The sequence below is a fragment of the Marmota flaviventris genome, chromosome 12 (assembly GCF_047511675.1).
Source record: "Marmota flaviventris isolate mMarFla1 chromosome 12, mMarFla1.hap1, whole genome shotgun sequence".
Taxonomy (NCBI): Eukaryota; Metazoa; Chordata; class Mammalia; order Rodentia; family Sciuridae; genus Marmota; species Marmota flaviventris.
Genome location: NC_092509.1, coordinates 23065348 through 23091399, shown reverse-complemented (window position 1 = coordinate 23091399; position 26052 = coordinate 23065348). Strand labels below are relative to the sequence as shown.

Here is a 26052-nt window from a genome sequence, read left to right as displayed (position 1 = left end):
GAATTCACACAATTATTTTGATAAAGTACATGAAAATTATCATCTCATTCAATATTTGTTTATAATTAAGCATTGTCATTAAGAGTAGATATTGAGTATTACTTTTGGGCCTAGCCCACGGCAGGGTGTATGGTGTATGGTGTAGGCACTTTGTAAATGAAACTTGGTTGCATTAGATATTTTGTGGTCTTAAAGTTTGTGAGATACTTTTATAAATGATTTTTCTTATTTCAATTTGGAAGAGAAGTGGGCAGTGAATGTTTATATATTTAATTTGGAGGCCATGGGAATGACCGTTTATCCTAAGGCTGTTGTAGCAAATGATGGTGGACTGGGTGATGTGAAAAACAGGAGTTCACTCTCCCGTACTCTGGAGGCTGCAGTTGGGATCCAGGTGTTAGCTGGATGGGACTCAACCTGCAGGCCCCGAGACAGTCCCAGGAATCTGCCTTGGCTTCTGGTGGCTGCTGAACCCTTGGCATTCTTTGGCTGGTGGTAGCTTCACTCTGTGTGCTGCCTCCATTGTCACCTGGCCTTCTCTTCTCTGTGTTCCTGTCCAGATTTCCCTCCCCTTATCAGGACAGCAGTCCTTTAGCCCATGCTCATACTGTGACCCTGTCTCCAAACACAGTCACATTCACATTCACAGGTTCCAGGTAGATGCAAACTCTTAGGGGACACTTTTAAGCCAGTTCCACTGCATTGCATCTATGCTCAATAATTTAAGAAATCAGATGCTAGTATTCTCTACTGGGTTCCTGTATTTATAAGAAGGTAATTCAGAGAAACTGCATGAAATGGTATCAAACTATGTTTGTAGTTGCTTCATTTATGAATAAACAAAAGAGAAATTCTCTCTCTTTTTACAAGTTCTAGCAAGTGGTATTCCTCTGTAGGGTCCCAAAATAGAGTACACGGACACACATATATATACACACACACATATATATAATTTTATTTATTTATTTTTCTCTTTTATCATTGCTCATCAGTATTTCTGGACAGGGAGACAGACTTTTATTTCCTTCATTATGGTGGAAGGAATATACGTTTGAATTCAGCAGTGAATCATCTGAGATGCATTTGTTATGGAAAATTGCCATAGTGTTCAGCTCTTATGAGATAGAAGTCAAAGCTAAGCACATTTAATAGCTAGAAACGAGCAGTGTTTCCAAGCAATTCTTTTTATTATTTTTACACTTTAGATAAGACGGGTGTTTTGATGGAATGAATCTCATTACGCTGCATTTTCTGACACAGGGGCTGCGCTCACATGTGTGTATCCATGTTCACACGAAGTCAGATCAAATCGGTGGGCACCCTTCCCCTTCTACCTGAACACAAACAGAAATAGGGCAAAAACAAGCTCAGAGTTAGGATTTTTGCTGTTATTTACCTTTGATTGGAGAGAGCATTCCAAATACCTTTTGGACACTGCATTTTTCAGGGAGTTCTGACTCACTCAGAAAATGCAAATAATCTTTAAAGCATACACTTAATTGAAATATAAATAGTTGATAAAATGGGTTAAAAAAGAAAAACCTCAGAGATGAGAACACCTGTTTTTTAAAAATAATAAATACTAAGTTCCCCCTAGGAATCAGCCTCATTATTTAGAGACCTAAAAGATTGCCAAAACCATTCTCTATAGTAGTACTAATTTACTCCTCATGAATAATAAGGAAATAGAGGCAACTCCTCTGTGCATTCCCGTGATCTCATTGGATTTTCACCTGGGCACAGATGGCTCATTGTCAGCTTTCAGAGCAAAGGAATCGGCCTGCAACGGCTCTGCTTCAGGAACCCAAGTGTGGACAGAACCTTTCCTCAACATGGTCACATCTACCTGTTCTTCAGCCTCAGCTGTCAGGTGATTAACCTGACTCATCAATGTCTGCTAAGGTGAAATGCCCCTGTTGCAGCAAGATCTTTTTATTTTCATCTTTTGTAAAGAGCTGCTAGGAGGTTTCTTTCAAGGATTGTTTCTGTCTTCAAACAATGAAGTTATTAAGGCCCAATTCAGCTTTTTGGTCAACAGGGTCTCTGTGGCCTCAGGGTCTCTGTGGTCTCTCACTGCCTACTAAGATACCACTGAGAGGTTCGAGGGAACTTAGTAAGTTTAAAAATAAAACCAAAGGAGAGGAGAGAGAGTGTTGGTATTGATGCTGTGTGCTCCTTCTGTGCCCGGCACCCACGAGACTCAGTACATCCTGCTACTCTGTGCTCTCTGCTGTTCTTCTAAGTCTCAGTTTACCTCTGCTAAATCATTCAGGTTTCACTGAGAAACTCCCATATCCATCAAACAGGTCTACAAATCAAAAGTAGTACCTCGTTCCCCAGTTAACAGAAACCAAGTAGTTTTTCCTTAGAAGACTAGAAAAAATACAGGAAGCAAAGGTTTTGTCACTAACGTCATTCATCACTGGGCCTCAGGATGGAAGGAAGGGCCAGCCTTGGGATGCCATTGAAATCCGTGATCCATTTTTATCCCTGGAAGAAGGGAAAGTTCTTGAAGCTTTATGTTCAAAGAGTGTTGAAGGTTTTAGAGGGTTTGAAATTCCAAATCAGCTATTTTGAGATCTGCGGTGGATGTCGGGAACTATAGATTAAGACCACTGAGGCTTGAGGTCAATACCCCTGGCACCCTCCTGGAAGTCCTCCTGGCCCTCCTGCTGGGAGGTCTCCATGCCTGCCCCACATTGATGACCCACCAGGACTCTCAGGATCCAGAGGTCACTTCCTCACAGTTATACTTTACTTCAGCACCAGATACACAGTAAATCCCTGAAGGGTGCAGGTGCATGGGGTGAACTCCAGAAAGCCAGGCCATCCTTCTGGAGTCCTATGGGGGGGGAGGGTCGGAGGGGTGTTCTTGCAAGGGTCTGGTCACGTAGGCACCCTTTGCCTGGCACATTTCCTAAGTTCACAGCTCCCAGAAGGAAACCCAGTGTTTAGTATAATGTCTATTGTTTGCAGAAGCAGCTTAGGCACAGTGAGTCATTCTTGTGTTTAGGAAAAAATTCTATGTCCTTTTAGGGATAAAACTATCAGCCATATTCTCAGATGCCACCCAAGGACCAGTCTTCAGTCCTTCTGAAGGACAGAAGCCTTTGGCCCCCTCTTTTCCATCCATCAGCAAATGCTCTCGACTCTCCCTTCAAAGTGGCCCAAACCCACCCCCGTCTGCCTGGTCCCAGCTGCCACCTCTCTCCTGGGCTGTTATGCCAGAATTTACTTCCTGGATTCTGGTCATTGCACCCTAGAGTCTGTTCTTGACAGAGCAGCCAGAGCGAGTCTTTGAAGCAGAAGTCAGATCTTGTCCCTCGTTTGCTTGTCTCTTCCTGGGGTGTGTGATGTGCTGGGTTCCATGTGTGACCTCCACTGCTCTCTGAGTCCCCTGTCCTTGCAGCTCTCAGGTGCTGGCTTTGGGCTGCCCCCTGCCCCTTCCCTGCTGTCCCTTCCACACCCACGTGCTCTTGCCTCAGGCATTTGTATTAATACTCCATCTGCTCAGAAAGTCACCCCCTCGATTTCTGCATGGCTCCTTCTGTCACTTTCTTCAGGTTCTGCTTAAAATCAGAGATACAGGCCCCCCGTGCCACCCCCACAGCATGCCGAGCTGTACCTGCCACCCCACTTTATTTTTCTTCATAGTTCTCTTACCTCTGCCTGTTATGTATTAATGTGCACCTTTTTAAATGTAATCTACTTCCTCAAGTTAGAATGTAAGTTCCATGAGGCTGTAGTGTTTATTTTTATGGCTGTTTTACCCCGCTGCCTTGAATAGTGCCTGGGACATAAATATTCTTGAATAAATCACTGAAGAAGTAAGTCCAAAAAAACACCTAGGAAGAATAGAAGGCCTGCAGAGGTCATTGGCATAATTTAAATGAACTAAGTCCGCCGTGAGTGCTTCCGAATGATTGCATGGAAAAGAAAAGGGCTCAGTCGTTAGACGACAGTTAGGATACAGTGACTTCACAGTGACGGCTGCATCTTCATGATCAGCTAAAGAGACCCCAGGCTCAGAAAGGGAAGGAGTGGAAAATGCAGAGGAGCATGTTAGGGTTGGGTTGGAGGTAAAACATCTCAGTGTGAGAATCCCACCGCTTGCAGCTCGTTTTGTCCAGGTTTGCATCTTGCTGAAAGTGACTACAACCTGGACTTCATATTGACTCCTGTGCGAGGGTTTTTTCTTTTTAAAGCCTGTATTCCTTATTATTGCTTTTGAGTCTTTCAGAAGCTAATTATGTGCGATTATAGTGCATTTCCTCATTGGACAGGTAGTGGAGATACACATGCTTTAGGAATATGCTCAAAACACCACTTGGTTTGGGTGACAGACTTAGCGCAGTGTGAATGGTTTCTGCTCTCCAGCCGCTATTTTCTGGACTGTTTTGCTTTCCTTCCCTAGCCTGACACATTCCTCAGGTACATATTAGAACAGATTGGATGAGATGTGGCCAGTGCTTCTGGTAATTTCCTCTCATTTGAAGCTGAGGAGAGATGTGGTTTTTGATGTAATGTGTACACCCAGTGCTGGAGCTCTGAGTCCTTCCAGTATTGCCCCCTGGCCAGTTCCCTGTCAGTAACGTGGCTACAGGGAGGTCCTGGGGACTGAGGCTTTGCATTCGTCAGGACTCACAGAAGACAAAGTACCAGCTGCAAGTAGAGTCAGTCCTCCCCTGGGGATGAGGGTGTGTCTAGGCAGTGTGTCGCCAGCTGATTATTTACACAGTCTGAGGTGGTGCAGGTCACTTGACTTGGCCTCCTCAGGTCACTTGACATGGCCTCTTTGTGCCATCAGGGGCTGCAGTAAATACGAGACATGTGGGGCTGCTGCTGCTGGTGGAGCACAGAACTCTGTTTTCCAGGAGACTTTTTTTTTTTAATATATAGAAGTAATATCACTCTAAAATAATGGTAAAAGCATAATATAGTAAATACGTAAGTCAGGAACATTGTCGTTATCAAGTCTTATGCGCTATACTTTTATACACCTGGCAGCATTGGCACAGAACCCTTGACTTGTTGTATGTTGTCATTACGGTGGCTATGATGTCCCGAGGCAGAAGAAGATGCTCAGCTCCACCATGATCCGGGACCACTGCCCTACATGCAGTCCATTGTCATGTGGCTGACATTGTCTGACTGTACTTCCATGAAATGCCCAGTCTGTTGGTGTCCTGGGATAGCTCAGTTTTTGTCATGTTTGACATGATTATTAAACAGATCCAAAATTATCTCTGTAACTGATAGGAGTTAAACAATGTCCTCGAAATCTATAGATAAAGGGCTTGGCCTAATGGCAGTGTGGTTACGTGACTCCGGTTTGCACCCATGACACTTTCTTCTTGGCATCTGTTCCCTGTTCTTAATGTTTCACAAGCAGGGAGAAGGGCCTCCTGGGGGAAGGCTAAGTGGAGAAAGGAGATGCTGTATGATGAGGACTTGTTTTTTTTTTTTTTTTTTTAACCCACATTCATGTCTTTCTCTGCTAAGGGTGTTTAATCTGTTTATAACATGCTGAAGATCCTGGTGGCACACGCCTGTAATCCCAGAGGCAGGGAAGGCTGAGGCAAGAAGATCACGAGTTTAAAGCCAGAAGCCAGCTTCAGCAACAGCGAGGCTGTGATTTCTTTAGCATATTTTTAAATAATATTCTTAGTTGTATATGGACACAGTACCTTTCTTTTATTTATATGTGGTGCTAAGGATCGAACCCAATGCCTCAAACATGCTAGGCAAGTGCTCTATCACTGAGCTACAACCTCAGCCCAGCGTTTCCTTTCTTTCTTTTCTTTTCTTTCTTTCTTTTTTTTTTTGTGTCTCTGTGTGGGCATGTGCCAGGGATTGAATTCAGGGGCCCTCAGCCCTTTTATTTTTTTGTATTTTATTTAGAGACAGGGTCTCACTGAGTTGCTTAGCGCCTCACTGTTGCTGAGACTGGCTTCTGGCTTTGAACTCGAGATCTTCCTGCCTCAGCCTCCCCTGCTGCTGGAATTACAGACCTGTGCCACCATGTCTGGCTCATGTTCTTTTTTTAAAGCTTTGAAGTATGTACGTACTTGTCAGTGTGATTATAGGTTTAACTCTGAGGAGGGAATCTCTTCTGTATGAGACCTGGGTTTGAGGCCAGAGAGAGCTAAGTGTGGCAAAGGGAGAAATTTTTTCTTTCCCCTCTGTCAGGTATAGCCAGTGGCAGGGGGGAATGTGAGTGGAGTATGAGCTTGCAGTTTCATAGGTGCCTGCTTTCCTTTTCTCTGGTTCAGCAGTTCAGTACAGCAATAGTAAACTTGGCCTTCAGGTGGGATTCTTAGACTCTCCTGGAATTTGGAGACAGGACTTCATTTCTTTGGCCACATCACTGAGTTGTGAATGTTGGTGGGACACATGATCCGTATCTCTTCACCAAGTTATGGCCCAGTGGTTCTCTTAAAGAAGGGTGCAGGTCACTCACCCGACATCAGGCTGATGCTGAGCCTCAGTGCTGTGCACCTAACTTTTAGATTCCCTTTCGTGGAGCCTGGAAGCTCAGGTTCCTTAAAGCCTATGAGACACGACCCACTTCTGTGGTTCTTACTTCTTTACCGACTCCAAGAAGCATGTGAACAGAATCTCTGGGACGGCAGATGACAGAGAAGTTGATTTTCTTCAGGGCCTGTGCTTTGCTACGTAGAGGGACGGAAGGAGGAGCTAGTTGGTGCTTATTCTTAACGTGTTCTGGGGTTTTGAACTGCAGCATGTGAACTATATAGCAAAATAGGGCCACGGTGGCCATCTCGTTTTATGGGTATTGGAAAAAAATCTTATAAGAGGCATAATAAAGGAGGCATCTCTGGTCAAACAATAAACATAAAGATCACAAAATCTATGTACATAAAGAGTTCACTGTGACAGTCACTTGACCACAGGCTGAATGCCGCTGCCTGCTGTCTCGCTGATGGTGGCTTGCCTTTGCTTCTGAACATTACAGATTGGAGGCTGCAGTCGACTTTCTGTTGTCCTCTCTGGGCCTCTTCACTCCCCAGCGGCTTCTGTTCACCACAGTAATTCTGGCTTGGATCAGTTTCCGTGGTTGTGGAGGAGGCCATATGATATTCGCATGAGATGTGATACTAGTATGAACTTCCTGCAGTGGCCTATGGGTTGTTGGGGTGCCCTGGGAATAAAACCTCCTGTTTATTAAACTAGGCAACATTCCAAGTGATGGTTGTGCCACATTTCAATGTTTTAAAATTGAAACTCTCCTCTTCATTAAGAGGAATGATTAAGAAGATACTGCGATTCTTTCATCTAGGGAGGATTTTATTGTAGATTTAAGCCACAATAAAAATTATATGGAGGGATTCCTACCCACCCCCCACTCCCCCCAAAATGCACACATATCTTTGCAGATTAGGCCGTGCTTTTAAGGTGCTTTATACCTCTCATGAGTTGGCAGTTGCAAATAGTGTCTTGGGCAGGGGAACCAGTGTGAAAGGAAGTTTGAGTTCCTCCTTTTGACTTTAGGTCTTCAGAGACTTACGATCTAATGGAACATGAGGACCTCGTGTCACAGGGCAATGTGGACTTTACCTGGCCTTCGGTGTGCTCCTTCCTGCATCCTGGTGGTTGGCCTGCTTAGTGGGTGTGAGATGCGCAGAAGTCGTTGCTCCTGAGTTTTTCTCCTCACTCCCACGCGTAACCATTCTGCCTTGAGTCTCCTTGTCTGGATGTCATAAAGTCAAGCACAGGGTCCAATCTGCCTCTGATTTTGTCTTCAGACCTCTTTATAACAAAAAGTCCAGCCTAAAGAGGTGAGATAAACTTCGACATGGATATTTATTGGTTCGAGATAGCAGAAACTTGACTGAAAACATCTTAATGTTTAACAAGATTCCCCACTTGGGGTCCCCTGCAGGATTTCCAGATCACAGCAGGACTAATCCCCCAGCCATGCATACGTATGTAATATATGTAACTCCAGTCTGCAAAGGAATCTGGAGAAGTTTGTCTTCTTATTGGTGATCTTGACTGCAGGTCTGTATCAAGGGAACCAGAGCAAAGCCCAGCTGCACTATTACAAATCCCGGCTTCCTGCATGATAAGTCACCCACCTTGGGAATGTGTGTTAACCCTTTCAGACCCCTTGACATGATAGCAGAGGCCCAGAAGGAAAAACGTTCTTGAAGCCCGGTGTGGTTCCATGAACGCCACCATTAGCTATCCCATGGGACGTGGGATGTTGTGGTGGTATTGATGATCGCTCCTTGTCATGGAGCCCCAAGAGGGTGACAGACATTGCTGGGCCTTTGCCATGTCATTATCTCACTGTCCTTCCTATAAGCTGACTTGGTGGTTTTTTTAGTTCTTACTGTAAAGGTTGAGGGAACTCAAGGCTCAAAGAAGTTGATTTCTTGACCTTCTTTATACAGAGAGAGCTCATAAATAGAACTGGGATTCGAACACAGACCTAGCTGAAGCCCAAGGTCTTTTTATTTTTATTTTTTTCTCTCTTGCTTTTTACTAGAGTTCAAAAATAAACTAGGATATTGAAAGATGGAGCAAAGTAATTATTACTATAACCACGAACCAAAAGATGAATGCTGAGAGCATTAAGTGTTGCCTGTCCAAAACCATATTTGATTTTGAATATGTTCATCAACTCATTCTTCCCTTGCTTTCAACAGGGGCTCTCTGGGCCTTTTGAACAGGATGATTCTTTATTGTCCTAATTACAAACATCTCTGCCCTGTGCTGATACCAGCACCGTAGAAGGCAGCAGTTCTCTTCTGCCAAGTTAAAACCACTGGTGTAAGCCAGGATTAGATGCCCCGTTCTTCTTGACAGTGATTTGGTTTAGGCAGAGGCTGTTGCCTATTTGGGTCAGCAAAATGATGAGGCACTTTGCCAGATGGTATTTGAAATCTTTAATAAGAGGTACAGAGAAGAGGTGGCTCTCTCTTCTTCCTCTGTGCTTTATTTTGGCTGGCTGAGACTCCTGGAATGTCTGCAGCCATCTTGAGACCATGAGGGGACTGGACTGAGAAAGCTGTCACAGTAATGGTGTTGAAGGACAGGAAGAGCCTGGGTCATTTCTGATGTTGCTGGCTATTTAGTGTGCATATGATGGTGGTGGTGAGGCAAACATTACTCTATGACAGGTATCCTCCATGACAGCAAGGAGTTCCTTATGCACAAGGCATAAGCCATCCTTCTCAACCCATGAACAAGCAAAGCAGCCACCTGGATTGGGAGTGGCCCCTGAGGAACGTTTCATCCCTCCCCTTGCCTTCACAAGTAAAGACAGACATCCCTGCCCAACCTGGTGTAAGCCATAAGGGAATCCACTGCCTCCAGCAATAAGAATTGCAGAGAAAGGGCTCAAGACGGGTGAAAAGAGCAGCCAGCAGTGGTTCTAATGACAGGTACAGAGCATCTGCCCTTCAGGAGACATGTGACAATGTCTGGAGACACTTTGATTTTCAGAGTGGGGGTGCTGTTGGCATCTAGCAGCTAGTGGACTATAGATTCAGCTAAATATCCCACCATGCATAGGACAGTCTCCTCAATAAAGAATAATCTGGTCCCCAAATGCCAATAGCACCAGTGCTGAGAAACCTGGTCTAGGGGTGAACACTTTCCTCAACCAGAAGTAGGTTGGCAGGTTGGAGCACCACAGGGCAGCTGTGCCCAGGGAGGCTTTGGAGACCCCAGCAGTTGTTGTTAGCCCTGGGGTCCTTCCCATTTGGAGTCCTCCCTCTCTGTGGCACAGCATCCTCCAGGAGTGCCTGTGTTCTGCAGCCACAGCATCAGTGGCTGGAAGGGGCAGAGCATCAGGCAGCTTAGTGGGGCTTCCTCCTTTCTCTGGAAGGTGGTGTCTGCACACAGGGAGGGAGCTCAGACCCCGAGTCCCATTTCCATGACAACAATGGGGTTGCAGTTAGGGCTTTCAGCAGAAGGGGTGACCCTGGCTAATTGCATCCACCACAGTCTGCCAGTGGGGTGTGCAGCTGGCCCCCCAGCTTCCGCTTTGCTCTCTTTCAGGCACTGCCCAGAGTGTTGCCGTGGGAACCTGAGAAGGCTCCGTGGCCTGTTGGAAGCCAGTTAACTAAGAGGGAGGAGGAGGTGACAGCAGAATCACTGTCCCCACCCCGCACACAGCCCAAGTGGGCGCTGGGTCTCCCTAGCTCTGCTGGAAAGAAGGGTGGATTCCTTGCCATTTACTAAAGATGTTTAGCATTAATCAGTGAAAGATATTCTCATTGCCTGTTTTGCTGGTTGTTTTTCTCTTTAAACAGTTTGATACCATTTTTCTTTGGACTTACTGTGAAATAGGCCTTGCTTAAACCTTTTATAAATTGTGTGGTTCAGGTTGAAGTACAGAATACCATAATGTATTTCTCACTGCTATTTTTTAACATCATTGAATTACCACAAGTAGATAAAATTGCTATTTACAGCTGTAAGTAAAAAATGGAAAAGCTTATTACTTTTCAGCTTATAGATTTTTTTATTACATTCTTGTTGTAAATATTTCACTGGCTAAATTTAAATCAGCATGATGGAATTGGAATGTAATAATACTATTGATTTAATAAATGCTGGCATCTTAATGTCTGTTTTTTGATGAAATTAATATTACGAGAGCAATTTTCTAATGAATATATGAGCACGAGGTCATTGGTAAAACAAAGAGGAAGAGTATGATAAATGGCACTGATTTTTTCTTTTAGCATGACATATCATGCTGATGTGAATAAAGGGATTAAAGTGTAGTTCATTATATATCAATTTGAATGTAATACTAATTAAAACCTTCCTTTGACTTCACTGAAGCCTAGTCTTAGAAATTATGCAAATTATTGAGGTCTTGGAAAGAAGTCTGTGCAATGTTTGAGTTCCCAGTAGACCCCAAAATTGGCATGTTGGAACTGGAAAAAAAAAATACTGTGCAGTATTTTTGTGTAAGTACAGTCTGCCACAAGATTTGCATCCTTGAAAAATTGGGGATGTGTGAATTGCCTATCTGTTTCTTTGTCCATTTTATTTCCTTTTGTCCATTTAATTACCATAAGCAAAAAGGGACAACCAAAGAATTAAAGACTGACGTTCAAATGCTACCACCAGGAGGAAAATTGCCTGCAGCCTTCAATTCTGGAAGTCAGGTTTAAGACTTTGGCCTTTGCACAGCTAAGATTTTTCTGTTTTTTTTTTTTACATTAAAATCCTCATCGAGTACATTTTAATTTTGTTGTGTTAATTAGTTTGAACTTGTTCTCTCCTGTGCCACATTCTTCCTAATTGTGTCACGTGAGATATGTTTGTCTAATGAAGTGGGGACGAGTAGACGCATTAGCTATTTTTGGAGGCTGTGATAACCACATACTACGTTTTAAGAGCAGAACCTGCAGCTCTTCAAGTCCCTGCAGGAAGTGGGATGAGTGAAGTTCAAGTGGGCGTGTGGGACACAAGTACTTCTTCTCTTCGGTCTCTTTCTTCTCTCTGCATTAGTAATCCTCATTGCCCCCCGCAGGTGAGCACACGCAGTAGCTTGTGTGTGTCACGAAGACCTTTGATGTTCCCTGGCATCTAGCCAGGGAAGTTGGGGTGCCATTTTCCCACAACCACTAATCTCAGGGCGGCTCCACGTCAGGTGTGTTTCATGCATAGCTGTTGGATTCTGCAGAATCAGGGAGCATCCTTTACTGGGGATGGCAGCCCCCTTCGAGGCAAAGATGTCCCCGTGGCTGATGCTCATAGCAGCAGTGACCCGTGTGTAGCTCAGGCACCCAGGGTATGCTTGGAGGTGAGGGGGCCTCCTGACCTCCTTTTTCATGTGGGAAGGGCGAGGCCTCTGCCGGCACTGTGAAACCCAAACACCACCTCCAGTGGTTTGCCCAGTCATCTTCACCCAGGGAGATGCTTCACATTTCTCACTCTTCAGTTATTTCCTAAGCTTACATTTGAAGCTTCTCCAAGTCAGGAAGCACATTATCTAGTGTTGTCTTCGTTAAGTGTCATGTTTAATATACAGATTGAGATTGGTCTGGGATTTGCAGCCAATCACACGTACTGGATTAGCCACATAGATCAGATCGAGCTCTCTTGACTATCATTGATAATTTAGGAGGAAATTCACATCAGTAAGCAGTGATCTATGAGGGGCCAGAGATATTTTCCTCCACATGTTGCTTTGGTCTTTATTGCTTACTATGCCAGCACATGAAAGCAGTAAAGATATTTGTTAATTTTTTTTTGTACTGGGGATTAATCTAGAGGCATTTACCACTGAGCCACAGCCCCCCCCCTCCCCTTTTTAAGTTTTTGAGACAGGGTCTCACTAAGTTGCTCAGGCTGGTCTTGAGCTTGCGATCCTCCTACCTCAGCCTCCTGGGCCATTGAGATTACAGGCATGAGCCACCACTGCACCCAGCAAGGTATTTGCTAATTGTTGGTGACTAGCCATTTAAAAATGTTTTGAGGATATAACTTCTTATTTCAGAATTTCCTCTGACATACTTTTTTATGAAGCCATTGAAGAATGTTATGAATTAACAGCAAAACAGGAAGGTTCTAAGTAAATGATTAGTATTGGGAGCTGCCACTTTTCAACTTGGTAGTAGATGTCTTTGAAGAAAGATTATAGGAGCCTACAGACTGTAGAAATTTTATGTTTATTAATTACCAATAAAAAAAAATCCTTATTTTGTTCCTTACTTCCCAGTCCGTGATATAGTCTGGTGGCTAGATCACAGACTTAGAGTCAGACTGCTTGTTTAAACCTTGACTCTCTTCTTGCATAGATAACTTAACTTCTCTGTGACTTAATTTCCTCACTATAAGATGGATAGTACCCCACAGTCTTTGTGAAGGGAAGATCATACCGTAGGGCAAGTGCTTGCCAGTATGCCCAGCCTGTCCCCCGTCCTCACTCCCACCGGCTTGATATTATACACCAGTTCAAATTAGTCTTAATGCTGAGTCACAGAACCATCCCAGGGGAGAGTGAAGAACACTTAGACCCTGGAGGGAGTATGGCCAAAGAGCCCTGTGAGAAAGGAAGTTATGTAAACAGATTCTCTTCTACCATGTCATTCCACTGAAGGCAAATTCCCTGAAGAATTTTAGTAAGATTAGTAAGATTGCTTGGTAAGACAGCCCTCCAATAAAATGAATGGCATTTTACTTTTGATTAATATAAAAACTACTTTAGGGCAAAAATAAAAATGGGTAGCCATGAGTGTAGCTGGGAATAGCATTGCTGGCATTTATGATAGGAAAGTAGTTTTTCAGTAAGCAATTTAACTGGACTCCAGTGCATGTAAGCAAACAGTATCTCTTGAATGTGATGGGATATTTGTAAATGTACTGGGGGTTTAGTAATGTGTCCCCATATCACGAATAGCATCATTTGTGATACAGACATTGGGAAGTGTGAATGATTCTCCAGAGCTTTGCAAAGACCAGAATGTCTCTTTCAAACCACAGTGAAATTTCCATTAGCTCTCGGGAGATAATTGATTTTGTGACTCATCTTTGGGAGCCAGGAACCCTCTTTCCTTTGCGTTGAAGATGATTATCTGGGTGTTTGTGTAAATGAACACATGTATTCGGACTGCATTAACAGCTCAATGTAGAGGGCCTGGCAGTGATTACACTTGTTTTTCAGTGAGAAAATCTACACCTTTTCTCACACAAATATGGATGCTTAGATACATGCACAGAACTTGCACAGCTCCGCCTGCTGACTAATTTGGAAATTCACTGGTGTTGAGTTCTTCAGATGTCATAAACGTGGCTATTTCTTAGAAGTGCCCAGTGATTTCTTTTGCCTTTTCCATCACAGTCGGGTGCCTCCATCCGGTACATAAGTCCCAGCCTCCCTGATTGCATTTACTGTGCTTTCTCTCCAGCATCTTTCTTTTTTTTGGAGAGGGTACCAAGAATTGAACTCAGGGATACTTGACCACTGAGCCACATCACCAGTTCTATTTTGTATTTTACTTAGAGACAGGGTCTCACTGAGTTGCTTAGCACCTCACTGTTGGTGAGGCTGGCTTTGAACTCACGATCCTCCTGCCTCAGTCTCCCAAGCCACTGGGTTTACAGGCATGGGCCGTAGCGCCTGGCCTAGCGTCTTCTCTTTATCATTCTGAGTCACGTGCTTTTCACAATTCAAATTAAGATTCACCCTCATAAGTCCTTTGACTGCCATAATCACAATGACATTTAGTTTTTATATGCTAGAAATAAAAAGAATTATTTCTGAAATTTCTTCTAGCCTAGTCTTCCTTAGCTGTTCCTTGTCTTTTCCATCTTGGACAAATTAGGTTTTTGGAGTGTCCATTCCAATACCTAGTAGCCTACTCTGTGATCCCCAATGGTTTATAATGAACAAATGGTAGAACATAGAACTAGAGTGGATGTCAAGAGTTCATCTATTTTTTTCCCCACAACCTGCAATTTAATTTAATAAATATTTATTGTGGTCTTTCTTGGATGGACTGCACACCACAAACGATAGTTTGGCATCTGCCAAGAAGCACTGCACGTATGACATAGCCGTCTTCCATGTTTTCCAAAGTTCTCTAGTGGCCAGAAGTTTCAGTGGCGAGCCTCTTTAGAAAATATTAATCCTGCTTCTGCAGTAAAAAGTTCCTGGCATTATTGGTCACGGACAGCAAAAATTATTAGAGGATATAGTCAAACTCTTAGGCATTATGTGTCTTTAGTCTTGAATTTTTTAAATTTCAATTTTGTTGATTTACCATTGAAACTGGTGGGATTTCTACCTGGTCCAGTAAGATTTTTTTTTTAAATTATTATTTTCAAGGTTGATTAAAAAAGGACTTTAAGAAAGCGAAAATGAGGATTGGAAGATACAAGAATGTACTTTATAATTACTGTATTAATTTCTGAAATTTGAAATTCAAACTTAATAGGATAGTACAGATATATGTGAATATGTAAGGTCATCCTACAAATACCTGTGCTTGGACGTGAATAACTTCAAATCAGTGATCCAGGCCAAACTGAGAGCTGGGGTTGAGAAAGGGCCTCGGGCGGTGGGTCAGTTCTGTTCAGAAAGCTGACTCCACTCAGCAAAGGCCAAAGGAAAAGTGTATGAAATAGAGCAGGTGTGCACGCTGGACCTGGTGCAGGACAACAGGTAGACCAGAAGCCTCGATCGCTGGTGCACGGAGGGTGGGGGCTCCCTCCAGTGGGGACTTGTGAGAGGCAGAAGTTCCAAGGAGAGCCCTGGAGTGGAAGCCATCAAGGAGCCGGGACCAGTTCCTGTGAGTAGTGACCTGAAGCAGGTTTAGGTGTGTAGTTGTGGGTGTTGAGAGAGAGTGACATCAGGACATCCCATCACAGAGAGGGAAACAGAAGGGCTCTGAGAAGCGGGTCACCTTCACCTGGGCCAGTGTCATTAGTGCCCTAGGGATTTCTGTATTATCAGATGGCGTAATACTGATTGCTTAAATTTGTTGAGTAGGCTCGGGTAGTTTTTATTTTATAATTTTAGAATAAAAGGTTAAAGGTTTTTGTGCTTCAAAAGGGGGAATATATTTACCTGCAAAACCCAAGCATGTGACTCAGTTCCCACTGGTAGGTACTGGGGGTGTCGATCCCTGACAGAAGCTTAAATTTTAATCTTTTAATTCAGACATCAATTAGTCATTTTCAATTTAGTTCTTATGCCTCCACACCTGTGGTTTACAGCCCTGCCTTGGCATTATGGTTGGTGTTTGTTAAGACGTATTAACTCCCTAGACTGTGGCTTCTCATTCTTTTTCTTTTCTGACCTGCCTTCACCATCCACCTTGAAAAAGAAAGATTTTATTTGCAACATAAAGTCATCACCTGCACCTAAGAATATCACCCGTGCTTTTCTTTATGCATACAACTTTTTATAAAGTGTTGATTGTAAGCTCTTAAAGAATTTATAAAGGTTGCAGCATAAACAAAGTCATTATGGGCACCTAAGAATATTTCCTTGTGCTTTTTCCGTATGCATATAATTTTTATAAAGTGTTGATTATAAGTTCTTAAGGAATTTATAAAGGTGTAGAATGCACTCATTCCTTTGATTCATTTTTTTCTTGTATTTGACTACCTTCCTTCTTGCTCTGATTAACCTCCTCCCTGGATGTGGCATTAATTGCTTCACTCAGACCCAGAATTTATTGTGCATCTTTGTGTACAAAGATTTTTGCAGACTGCTATGGGGACATGAAAAGTCAAAGGGTCTTTGTGGTTCTGTAGGTGTTTATAATCTGTACTGTCTCTGGCCAAGCATAAAGCAGTGGAGACTTTTATGAGCATTTCCTCTTCCCTGGTCTCCTGTTGGATGACAGTATTGACCAGCTTTTGGGGTCGAGGATGCAGGGAGCAGGGATAGCACAAATGGGCTCTCTACTATCCTCAAAGTTGGGTATAGAATGACATCAATGAATTAATTAAAACTCACTTTGGATTTTTTGATAAAAGACAGTAGTAGTTTCTCAGCAACTAATGTGTTTGGAAATAACAAGATTTATTTGCAGCCACTGTTTTCTCAAGGACAGACTGCAAATGCATTTATTTATTGGCTACTATTTATACTCCGAGTGTGAGTTAAGAGGTGACCTCCATTTCAGCAAGATAAATTCTTGGATCCAGAGTCCAGCCATCCTCATCTATTCTGTGTAGCTGAAGTGAATATTGAAATTTCTTTCTTCATAAGACAGGGAAGCCCCGGGTCTCACACACCAGGTTACTGCAAGTGCCTCATAAAATTGCCAGGCATCTATTAAAAAGGGGGGTGCTGCTCATCTTTATTAAGTACAAGTCAGGTTCTGGTCCTACAGGGCATCTTTGGATTTGTGCACACAGCTCCAAGATCATGGACTCCCTAACTGGTAAGGCCATTACGAGTTAGGAGCACAGGAGGGGGACATTCCATCCCCCAGCAGGTACCACTGATGCCCTGTGATGTAACTCCCCTAGCAAGAGGCCACGTTTTCTGAAAACTCCCCTGCTGTGTTTAAGATGACTGATTGCCTCCGTTACTCTGCTGTGCTTCAGTTGAGAGGACCTAGGAAGATCAAAGCAATGTAACGTGAGTTTTTTTTTTTTTTCCTAGTGTAAATCTCAGCGTGGTCACAGCGTGCCTTGGAAAGGCAATTTAGCCTGCAGAAATAATTAAATCCTCAGTATCTTGCAATAATTAGAAATTTGAAACAGGGAGGGTTAATTATTTCCATCAGCTTTCAGAAATCCAAGAAAATGCTCAAGGATAGCACCCAGACGGTCTCTGTGTTCACAGTACCAGTGCCTTCAATATTTTTGTCTTCTTCCCTGCAGGATCATGCAGACTTGCGAAGCCATTTCTTCACAGTTGGGATGAAGCTAGAGACAGTGAATATGAGTGAGCCCTTTCATATCTGTCCTGCATCAGTGACTAAGGTGGGTTTTGCTCTTCTGTTCCTTGCCTTAACCCCCAGAGTGAATCGGCTCCATGCCAAGCAGATGAAATATACTCACACAAGAATACACCGCAGCACCAGATAAGCCAAAGGGACATTGCTGACCCTCCAGTCCAGTTCTGTTGGAAGCTCTTTCGATCCATAGGGGCAGAAGGAGTCTGATCAGGTGCCTCTTCTTAGAAGAGATAGGTTGAATTTCCCTTCTGCTAGTTGTCTGCTGGTGAGTTGCGTGTTGTCGTCATCATAAGAGTTAACTCACTTCTCCTGTCTGGGTAGGAGTGAATAGGATCTATTTCTATTTTGAAAATGCCTGAAAATGCTGGGAAGCAAATTCTCAGCTCCCCATGAGCCAGCATTTCTCCCTCTTTTGCTCATCTGCTTCCACTGATTGAAGGAAAACTCACGCTTCTGAGACTTTCGGGTCCAAAATGAAAGACTTTCTCATGTAGAGGCATTTTAATGATCTGATTGGCCTTTAAGGTTATAATATCTCTTCTTAATAAAAAATCTCTCCATGACATCACCTGCTCTAAAACTTAAAATGCATGTTTCTACCTTAATTATTCCGTTACAAATGGTGGGAAAACCCAACAAACTTAGCATTCTTAGCCCATACATGGCCTTTTCAGAAGGAGGAGTTAAAAATTCAAAAATAAATTATATTTTAATGTTTTTTGATAGAACCTCATTTGTTCATGGAGTGATAAGTGTTTCAGCATATTTGTGTTAGTTTTTAAATTTATGATTTGGTAGAATCTTAGGAATTCAGTGGTGGTGGGTATGTTATAGAATGTGAAAAGTGGTTACAATCCCGAGTTGTTATTTTCCTTTTTTCTAATCTTTTCCTTTAGTGAACAAATTGTTTTTATGACTGTTAAGGTGAGTTCTTTAAGGAAAAATTATTGCCTTGTGCTTTATGGAGATCTTGGGATTGAAACACAATGTCTTCCCATTTGTGCATCATCTATTAAAAACCTTTTTATTGGAAATGGTCTTTTGGGGTTCTTTACTGGTAGTCTTCAAAATTTTTTTCAAAGCTGAAGAGTTGTACCTTATTGAAACCTATCCAGAATTTGCCTTCATTGCTGCAGAGATTGATGTTTATTCTCTGGATACATGGCACATTGTCCTTATTCTGCGGGGTGACAGTGTCAACTTTATCTGGCATTACAGAATAAACTAAATAGAGCCATGTGCGGAGCCATCCCTTGGAACCCTGAAACACAGCTTCCCAGGCCTAAGACTTCTCTTCATGCAGTGTGATCTCAGAGCATTCTTGGTGTAGAAGATACTTATAACTAGATTCTTTTTTCAAAACACTAGTAAATGTTTTAGAATATTGTGTTTGAGACTGTAACACACTATGCTGTCATGACTCATCACAGTGAAGATTTCATCTCCCTACCTCCCCCCTGAGGTTTTTCTTCATGGCACAACTGTTGGAGATGTGAGTAAATAATATTAAAGCAAACAAACAGGAATGTGGATGAGTGTGTGGCAGATGCAGTATTCAATGACCAACCTTCAGCAGTCCAGTGGGACTGTGATTTTGGTGTCCCACATCGGTGAGATGCTGACAGAGGATGAAGATAGCGTCACTGTGACATGGACGGTATTGATGAGAGGAGAGTGCACTGGAGTTGCAATCTGGATTTGGGTTTCTGTTTCTGCAAGCTCGGAGCTGTGCAGTTTTGAGCAATTTGATTAACTGCCCTTGAGCATTGGTTCTGAGACCTTTGGATTCTGGACCAGATGGAACACAAACCAGCGGTTCTGACCATTTGGGAATGTGAACCCCGATGTGTGTGCCCACATGAACCTGCATTTTAATGGGTTTTGGAGATTCCTTGGTGCCTGCCTTTGCCGAGCCTTGTGTGCCTAGAGATCCTGCCACCAAACTTACTTGTTTGTTTGTTTGTTTGTTTTAATGTGTGTCTGTGTATGAACATTGTAGAACATTTTTGCAGATATTTACTGAGCATTTAGAGGCACTGTTCTGGACAATGGGTTGTGGACAAAGTCTGGTATTTTAATAGGGGAAAACAGACAATAAACAAAAATAATGAATAAATAAATGTAGTGTTTACGGGTTACTTGCTGAGGAGGAAAACATACCAGGGAGGGGCTAATGGAGCATCTGGGTGGAGGGAGGATGTAACTTTAAATAAGACTGTCAGGATGGCCTCCCTGGGAAGGCTGGCCATGGTGGATCCTTTGCTCTTTTCAGAGGCTTAGAACTGGAACTGTGTACTGGAATGAACCAAGAGGAGCAGAAAAGCGAGTTTCTGCTCCTATTTAAATTCGAACTTGTCTACTCCCAGGAAATACTTTATAAGCTCGGTACCATAGCTTAGTAAAAATGTTAAAGTTGCCTAAGAAACACCAGTCAATGTCTGTTGAGTTGGGAAAGCAGTCTTTTTTTTCCGTCCTGCTTTACATACAGGGATTTAAACTCACCATGGTTTTCAGTGTGGGGGACCGTCTGATTTTTGCCCTCTTCTTGGTTTTATCAGCAAAACTTGTTCCTTTTTCATCTTTGATGTTTTCTCTTATATTCCTTGGGTATTTATTCAGTTTCTCTATACAAAGCATTTGGAAATACTTTGATGAATGACAAAGAGCCATCAGTTCATTGTGTTCTCAAAGAACTTAGGATCTGTTGGTGGAGACTGTTAAGTGATTAGTCCAGGAAAGAAACCAGGATCCTTAGTACAGAGTTTGTGTCTCAGGCTCTGGGAGCACAGAGCAGGGGCTGTTTATTCCAGCCAGGCCCGTAGCATTGACATTTGAGTTGCACCTTGAAAAATGCAGCAAGTTTTACTAGACTAGCGAGAGGGGGTCTTCCAGGGAGTGATCACCCCCTGGGCTTCGGGTGGGGTCTCTGGAGGGTCCCGATGCAGGGTGAGTCTAGAAATCTCATGGGCCAGATCTTACTGATGTTGGAATGATCTGAAGTGAGAAGTTTGGTGCCTGCTGTTGACACTGAGAAACCAGCTGGGCTTTTCAGCGCCTGTCTTAGCTGTTTTCCCATCAATTTGATGACATATCTGTTTGGAAGCAGTGCCAGCTTTACATATGAAATACCAAGGAATTAACCTTTGGCTTTTTGTTTTGTTTCAGGTTTTTAACAATCATTTTTTTCAAGTGACTATTGATGACCTAAGACCAGAACCTAGTAAATTCTCAATGCTGTGCCATGCGGATTCTTTGGGGATTTTGCCAGTACAATGGTGCCTTAAAAATGGAGTCAACCTCACTCCTCCCAAAGGTTTGTATCCTGTGAAAATTTGAAAGATTCTGGTGATTCCAGATGGTGTCTTGTTGCCATTGAAGCCATGCTGATGGTCACCTGGAGAAGTTTGCCCTATAGAGAGCCTGTGTGCAGAGGAAGTAGAGTGTTCTTCCTGGATAGCTAGAGGCAGGTGTCCCTCAGCCTGTCCCCTGCTGTGGTGTGTGTCCTTGGGCTCTCCAGCCCACTTCTGTCAGCTGCAGTTCTTCCACTAGTGACCCTGGGTCTGCAGATTTGCTGCTCCTGTGTGATGGTAAAGGGAGGATGCGGTGTTGCTAAATGATTGAGTTACGCACTTGAAAGTGTCTGAGAAGTGGCTTTATAAGTGCAACAAAATGCTAATAAAGCATTTCTTTAGATTTTTATTTCCAACCCATCAAATTTTCCCCAGGGCCCAGTTGCTCTCGGATATACATCAATTTGACACTGTAATACATTAAAATCATTTGCTTGGGAGTCAGAATGCATTAAAATGGTTTTAGATTGGGATCCAAGAATCACACTTTGATCTGTCCAAGTAGTACCTTGTCATTTAATAACATGGCTTGTTGTCCCCTTCAGGTCTGAGGTTCATGGAGGCAGGACAACTGTAAATGAAGCATGACAGTGTGAGAAGGAAAGTAAAGGAAGTTACAGGAGAGAACTGGAAAAAGAGTAGAAAAACAAACTTACTTGGGGGAGATTTTAATGGACACTTTCAGATTAAAAAAAAGTTTTATGTTTGAATCCCTAGGGATCAGATTACTTCCTGTGTGTGTTAGTTGTATTGGGATGGTAAGTTTCTGTTTGCCTGGTGGCTGTCTTGTGCCATATGCATCATTAATTGGGCTACGCCAAGCTTATCTGTAGCACAACTGTATTTTTGGGGCTTTTATCTCCTTTTTCCTCCACACTCATTCCCATGGAGGAGAGAGATGCCTCTGGATATTTCCATTTCTCCTGCTGACCCTTTAGATTAAAGATGCGTAATCATGGCATATGGTCTAGTGATTACATGGTGAACTTCCACAAAATGCTGCTTACCAGCCATGGTTTTAAATGTCTAACTCGTCTACTCCTCAAATTAATGCTACGAGGAAACTTAGTCATGGAGAGTTTATATATAATGTGTCCAAGGGCCTTCAGATGGTGGGCAGCAGGCAGGAGGCCTGGCCCCTGAGTCTGTGCTTGATGCCAGGGGAGGACCCCAGTCCACGAGCCTACCATGTGTGTTGCCCTTTTGGACTTGAGCCAGATCATGTCCTTAGTTTTCAAGACTGTCATCAGGGGTACCTTTGGCAGTCCCTGGGTATTCTGTAGAGTCAAAGAAATGATAAAATCTAGGTATTTTTATAATCCTTGAATGTGACCTCATGGCTTTCCTATGTTAGAGATGTATTGTAATAGATAAGAAGTACTTTCTCAGCAACAGGTCTCCTGCCAAGTTGGAAAGCCCCTAGGGCCATCTTTGTTCTTTCCTAACTTCCTCAGTGAAACGTGTGGGGAAGGGTCCCTTGTCATCAGGGGAGACTTTTTCTAGATATCTAAAATGCAGCTGGTTTAGACTTTGCAAATTCCTAGTTAGTTGGAATTAGATCTGTTTAAGAATTTAAAAAGGGTAAGTGTTTATATCAGTGTTTGGCAGTTTGATCCATCCATTGTGGCACAGACTTCACAGCTCTCACTGTTTTTTAAATACGTTATTTTTAATATTTATTTTTTAATTGTAGTTGGACACAATAACTTTATTTTATTTATTTATTTTTTTATGTGGTACTGAGGATGGAACCCAGGGCCTTGCACATGCTAGGCGAGTGTTCTACCGCTGGGCCACAACCCCAGCCCCTTTAAATATATTCTTAGGAACTGTATATAGACAGATTGCTGATGTAGCTTGGATATTTACTAGAGAAATGGGAGTGCCTATCTGGATACTTGAATTTTATGATATTAAGAAAACTGCTGTATATTAATGTAATTGAACTGCTAAACATGCAGTGGAAGGACTGCACAAATGTATTTATAAAATCCAATATTTTCATGTCTTCAACTTTTTTATGCCTCATAATATCTACCATTACCAGTTTTTTTCTCTGTCATCCAAGGATGAAATTGTCTTCATCCAGCCTTCCCAGCTCTTTCTTCCCCTATAGGACATGAAGTATGCCTTTTGTATTTGCAAAGAAAAAGAACATTTTTTTGTGGATGTGATAGGTTATTTTTAGCAAATCCAGTGTGGTTGATTAGTGAATGCCAATTACAAAATCTCAGGGATAACCTTTTAAACCCTTAAAGCATTTAAAAAGTGATACATAGAAATAGTTCAGGATCCACTGGTAATATGCCGGAATTGTCAGGCCATGGGACTGTTCTCTTGAAACAATAGAATTTTTACTTATAAACAATAGAAAAAAGATGAGAAACTTACAGAAAAATGGACAAGCAATATGAACGGACTAAAACTCGGTAAAAGAATCATATTTGATTAATACGCAAAACTCATCATAATAAGAGAAATACAAGTGTAAATCATGGGGAGATGCTACATATTTATCACAGAAGGCAAAAGTCCAAAGGAGAAAGAACGGAAGCATTGAGATTTGATGAGTGCAGAGTACCAAAGATTTTCAGACGTCACTGTGCAGGTGAAGGTGGTGATGCAACTGTGTGGAAGGTGGCAGAGGAGATGCATTTGCCCATTGACTCAGAATTTCACTTCTGGAAATTTCTCCTAGAGGAATAAACTATACAGAAAGTATATGCATAAAAGGTTTTTTACCACATTATTTTTAATAGCAAAAGACTAGGAAGAAAAATCCAAGTGTCCATCCATAGGATATTGGTTAAATGAATTTTGGATATCCATCTAATGAAAACTATGCAGTTATTGGAAATAATGAAGGAATCTATGTACTTGTATAGAAGGCTCTACAAGATGCACTGAATGGTAAAAGTTTTGTCAGTATACCATAATACCTTTCTTTTTTTGTTAGAGAAGAAGTAAGTAAGAGAACTTTACCGTGCTTGCTCATGTTTTTGTAAGAAATCTCTTAAATACTGCACAGTAAACTAGCTGGAGCTGTTGTTTCTGTGTGGGCTTATGGCGTATGGAGGTGGGCAGAAGGAGCAAGGATAGGAGTGGGACTTTAATGGAGAGCAGCTGGCCCTTCACATCCATGTCCTCTGTATTTGTGGATACAACCAACAGTGGGTCAAAAACATTTAGGAAAAATTATACTGAACATGTACAGACTTGATTGCTTGTCATTATTCCCTAAATAATATAATATGACAACTATTTACATCTCACATTGCACCAGGTATGATAAATAATCTAGAGACAACTTAAAGTTTGCAGGAGGATGTGCCTAGGCTATACGCAAATACGCTGCCATTATCAGTATAGGGACTTGAGCTCCCATGGATTCTCATGTCTGGGGTTCAGGAGTCAATCCCCTATGGATACCAAGGGACTATGATGTTATTTTTAATCTTCTGAATTTAAAAAGTTTTGAATTAAATAAATGTGCTCCCTATGAAAAAATAAACATATTATTGAAAAATAGAAGGTTTTTTTTTAATAACTGAAAGGAATCTCAGATATTATCACATCATTTTAACCCAATCATTTTTTTATTTAGGGAAATTGAAGCTCGGTTGTGTTAAGTGATTGTTGTAATCTGAGATAGAGGGTCATTTGGACTGTAGGTGTATAGCTACATTCACACTTTGCTGCTGTTCTCAGTTGCTGGAATCTCCATAAACTCCATTCTCCTCAGTAATTTTGGGGGAGTTTTGGTGGCCCTAAACCTGACTAGCAGATGTTAATGGACCATGACTTTTACATGATGGAAATAATCTCTATATCAAAGCAGCTGGCAAATTATAATCCTAGGGACTCATTTTCCAAATGCCGATGTAAGTTATGATACAATTGTGGCTTTATTTATTGAGCTCCTTTCCCTTCTCATGAGAGTGGAATATATTTATTTTTGTAATTAAAGTGAGTAAGAAATTAGAGGTGGTGGTGGTAGATTTTGTAGTGTGGTTTAAGGCTTTCCTTTTGGGGTAATTTATTACTCACCTTATCTCAACATGAGGCCTGGGAAGCTTGCTGTGGAAATTTTCAGACAACTTTCTTTGCTTTATTAATATGTGGAAGTAGACGCTTTTAAAGCAAGTTTGTTGTTTTAAACTTGAATTGTGAGCTTTTTATCTAGAATATGTGGGTTGATTGTGCATGTTGCCAGATGATTTCAGATAGTCTCAGGTGTGTGTTTTCTAGGAATGTATGATGTTTTTTAGATTTCTGTGAAAACCATGAATCCTCCTTACTTTTACTCTTAATATGTTATATACCTAATCTCCAAAAGGTATGAAGTGGAAGCAACAGAGGAAGCAAGATATTTGGTGGCAGATGAGAGAGAAGTGCAAAGATCACAGATACTTATTGCACTATTTTGACTCTATTCCTACTTTTATATATATATATAAAAATGCGACATCCTGCCCCAGCCTTAGGGACTGGACATCTAAGGTAGAGTGGACAGAAGTTCCCAGTTCCCAGGGAACTTTCTGCAGCAAGTGCTTTCCTGTTAAGACAAGGACAGAATCTTGGAGATTTTACCTCATTAGCTTAAACTCAGTAAACACCAAGTTGGTATTACATGACAGGTGGTTAAACAAGGACATACATAAATAAACTAAGCAAAAAGGTATATAGTCATCAACCATGAATTGCTATGTTTAACTTTTTCTGTTAACCTTCATGGTGTGTGATATCAAAGATTAGTTGCAGAATTAGAGGAAGAAACATTCCACCTAGGGGGATCTTTTGTAGAAAATGTTCAGCCTTTAAATTTCTGTTGTAAAATGTTGGAGCAAAGGCTAAAGTCAATGGCTCATTTTAGCACTTTCATATATAACTGTTAGGTTGACCATTTAATGGACACATAAACTGTTAGTGGAATTTAGGAAGTCAAGGTGCTTAATTATTATCAGAATACAAAGTAGTGAATGCTAATCCCTGTTCTCTTTTCCCAAAGAAAAGCTTCAGTCACTTACTGATGGACTTAGTCCATTTTGTCATCCATTTTATTCAGAAAGGGAACAGAAAAAAATATATAGATACTCATGGCCCTACTCCTTTGAAAAGGTGCTAACATTTTGCCATGTGGGATTCAGACTTTTATAAAGTAGAACAAAGCCGTGTTGATGAAGTTGAAGACGGAGTCCTCCTTGACACCCCCACTTGTCACATCCTGTAGCGAGTCATCTGATGAATCCTGTCACCATTTTGAGCATTTAGGATGTGTGCTGTTGTGATCACCT

General features: G+C 42.0%; 1 protein-coding gene across 4 annotated transcripts in view; it reads left to right on the top strand.

The window, feature by feature from the left end:
• Sfmbt2 (Scm like with four mbt domains 2) overlaps window positions 1-26052 on the top strand; it is a 205381-nt gene that overhangs the window by 109069 nt on the left and 70260 nt on the right. For all 4 annotated transcript variants that reach the window (XM_071599779.1, XM_027944802.2, XM_071599778.1 and 1 more), the window contains 2 exons: window positions 17332-17433; window positions 20574-20721. In XM_071599779.1, the coding sequence (XP_071455880.1) occupies window positions 17332-17433; window positions 20574-20721 (250 nt within the window). The remainder of the gene's footprint in view (window positions 1-17331; window positions 17434-20573; window positions 20722-26052) is intronic.